Below are 2,891 nucleotides of genomic sequence, written 5' to 3' on the forward strand. Positions count from 1 at the left end.
TGAACTGTTGATCCGAGAGAAGCACATTCACAGTTTCTTCATGAGTTGCTAGCTTTCATGGCGGTTTTTAAAACCTGATTTTTTTTTTCTTTCAGGCTTGCAAGTCATTCTCCCGGACTACTTGAGGGAGAGTTTTGTTCTGGCTGCTCTGAGCTATATAGCCTGCAATGGGGAGGGGGAGTTTGTCTGCAAAGAAAATGACTGCTGGTGCAACTGTGACCCCAAATTTCCAGAGTGCAACTGCCCCTATATGGACATTCAAGCTATGGAGGAGAGCCTGGAGAGGATCACGGAGACGTGGGGGATCCTTTATAAAGAGTTTGAAGAATCAGGTGAGTTTCCGCACTCTCACACTTTATGTAAAATTAGATTAGATTAGATTAGATTAGATTAGAAATGGTCTATTTTAAGCAATCAAGAAAACAGAAAAGTAATAATTAATGGACAATCCAATCAATAAACAGAAGTTTACATCAATAAAAATGTGAAACACAGGATAACTAGACAATAAAAGAGATTGCCTGAAAGTGAGTGGTTGGAAGCGAATTTATATAATCCCACCCTGGCTCGACCTTACCATTTACAATACTTATACTATCATTATCCGGTTCGTAACTTAGGATCTAATATTAGTATCTTTCCAACATAGTTAAGCTTATTAGGCATCCTTAAGTAACAATAAATCCCAGGTCTTTTATCAAAATTCAGAAAAAAAAAATGCATATTATAAAACTATGAATCAAATATGAACTTAAATATATATGTATGCAGATTTTTTCCATTGCAAAAGTCATTAATGTAAAGCAAGTATCGTAGGAATGATTTTTCAAAAGAAAAATCATCAAAATGAATCTAGTAACACATATTAAAAATATGTACAGATCATTATCATTAGAAAAGTCATTAACATGAATCAAGTATCAATAATCAAAAATATGTAAATAATCAAAAATATGTATGTATGTAAAAAGCTATTAGTTATTTCACAGAGGATGATAGATTCTGCTACACTAGAAAATTAACAACATGACATGATTTGACATGACTTGAGTTAAAAAAAATAAAATCAGCATCAGGTAGTGTAAAATAAGTCTGCCACAGATTAATCTGCCATAAAACCCATTTATTGCTGGTACATCCTTTCATATCACCGTGGAAACGGAGGTTGAATGGGAGCTCTTTGCACAATATTTCCTTATTATTGCAGTGCTCGGTCACCCTGCCTTGGTCATTATAGCTCAGGTGAAATCAAAATGGATGTCTTTTTTTTTCTGTTCTTTAGGTTTTGCTGAAATATCGCTTAGTGCAATTACCCACTGAGTTTATATTTTAATAGCTGGCTGTGAAGCAAGGGCAGGAGCGTGCCCAGACTGCTGACACGCACCCGTGTCATAAACGTGTCCTTCAACAAGGAATATCACAGCTCGCTGCTTTATCAGCAGAAGAAAATGCAAAAGAGTCACAGCGTTGACCCAAACATGGGTCAGGAATTCTGGGTCTTAGCTTCGCACCGTTATCGTTTGATCTTTTCCTTCATACTTTCAGAAAGCATTTGGCATATGTTTGCTGTCTGAACCATTTATTTCTGGAATGGTGTTTTCTGAAAAGCTTTTCTGCTTTTGTCTAAGTGTACAAGTGAATATCTGGTTCTTCACTGCTGAATACTCCATGGTTAGAAATAATCCTATAAGTATAGTTGGAGCACAATTTTCTTGTTTTCCCCAAAATAATAGTCTCTAGAAGTTGTTTGAACATGACAGAAAAGAAAAAAAAAAATTAATCAATTACATGCAGATTAAATTCATTAATGCAGCCATTTATGGCAATGCTATAATGGTTTAGTGTATCGTAGCAATTTATGTGGCATAATGCATTTGGACATGTTCAACTACAATGCCGACAGCGTAAACAGCTTGCCCGTCAGAATTCCATTCTTTGTAGGTCAGAATTCTTCTATTGCAAATTATTTTCGATGTCCTTATGCTTACAATGAGTTAACGTTCTCACTAAAAGACTTAGTATTTCCTTATTTGAGAAAACTAAGCACATTAATGGTTGTTTTTTTTTTGTTTTTTTTTCTTTTTGTTTGTATTTTTCTTAGTAAAAAGCCCTTTACCTCAAAAATGTATTACTTTTATTATGTATAATTATCCGTTTTTATTATCGAGATAATTACTTTATGTTTCTACTTTCTTTTTCTTTTTTGGTGGCCCTATTACGCTTGTCTTTTGAAGACTTTAAAGAGTTTAAATTTACATCTTAATTTTTGTGTTGTAGAAAAGTTGTACTTCCTAAGTTTCAGCATTAAGTCATTATTCTTAAAAAAAATAAATAAATAGGAAAGTAGGATTGCACATTATACATCTTTTTTAATCCATCAGAATCAGTCATGCTAATCTTTTGATAAATGAAGAAAAAAAAATACTTTAAATTCTGAATAAAATGAGTTTTTGTTAATTTAATAAATGTGTCACTTGAACAAGATAGGAAAATAAAGACTAAAAAGGAAAAGAAAAAAACTGTTAGAGATTGTTAGCTTTAATGTGATCTAATTAGTAGCTTGGAAATGTTTTACCCACATGACTGGAAGGGAAAGAATTTATGCTACTCTTGCAAGCTGTGTAGCTGTAGAGCTTAACTGCTAAAACTACACTCTTGCATCTCAAGTTCTGCCCCAGTTTTGCGCTAGTGTTTAGATTTGATTTTCAGCAGATGCACACCGTGCTTCTCAAAATACTATGGGAAGACACAAAGATGCTTGAAAACTGAGATTTTTGCTTGTATACATTATTTTGATTCTGTTCTGCTGTCTCTTACCACCTTCAATCCACTTTTTTTATGTTATTGGGATTTTACCAAATTTTCTCCAATGTATTTTCTATGTGCTTAAA

At 33.4% G+C, this 2,891-nt stretch overlaps 1 protein-coding gene across 1 annotated transcript in view; it reads left to right on the forward strand.

Moving 5' to 3' along the window:
• LOC112150300 (BMP/retinoic acid-inducible neural-specific protein 3) overlaps window positions 1-2,891 on the forward strand; it is a gene marked incomplete in the record, with an annotated part of 77,439 nt that overhangs the window by 57,730 nt on the left and 16,818 nt on the right. Inside the window, 1 exon segment of the mRNA XM_024278487.2 lies at window positions 96-332. Coding sequence (XP_024134255.1) covers window positions 96-332 — 237 coding nt within the window.

The sequence above is a fragment of the Oryzias melastigma genome, linkage group LG4 (assembly GCF_002922805.2).
Source record: "Oryzias melastigma strain HK-1 linkage group LG4, ASM292280v2, whole genome shotgun sequence".
In the NCBI taxonomy this organism is placed as follows: Eukaryota; Metazoa; Chordata; class Actinopteri; order Beloniformes; family Adrianichthyidae; genus Oryzias; species Oryzias melastigma.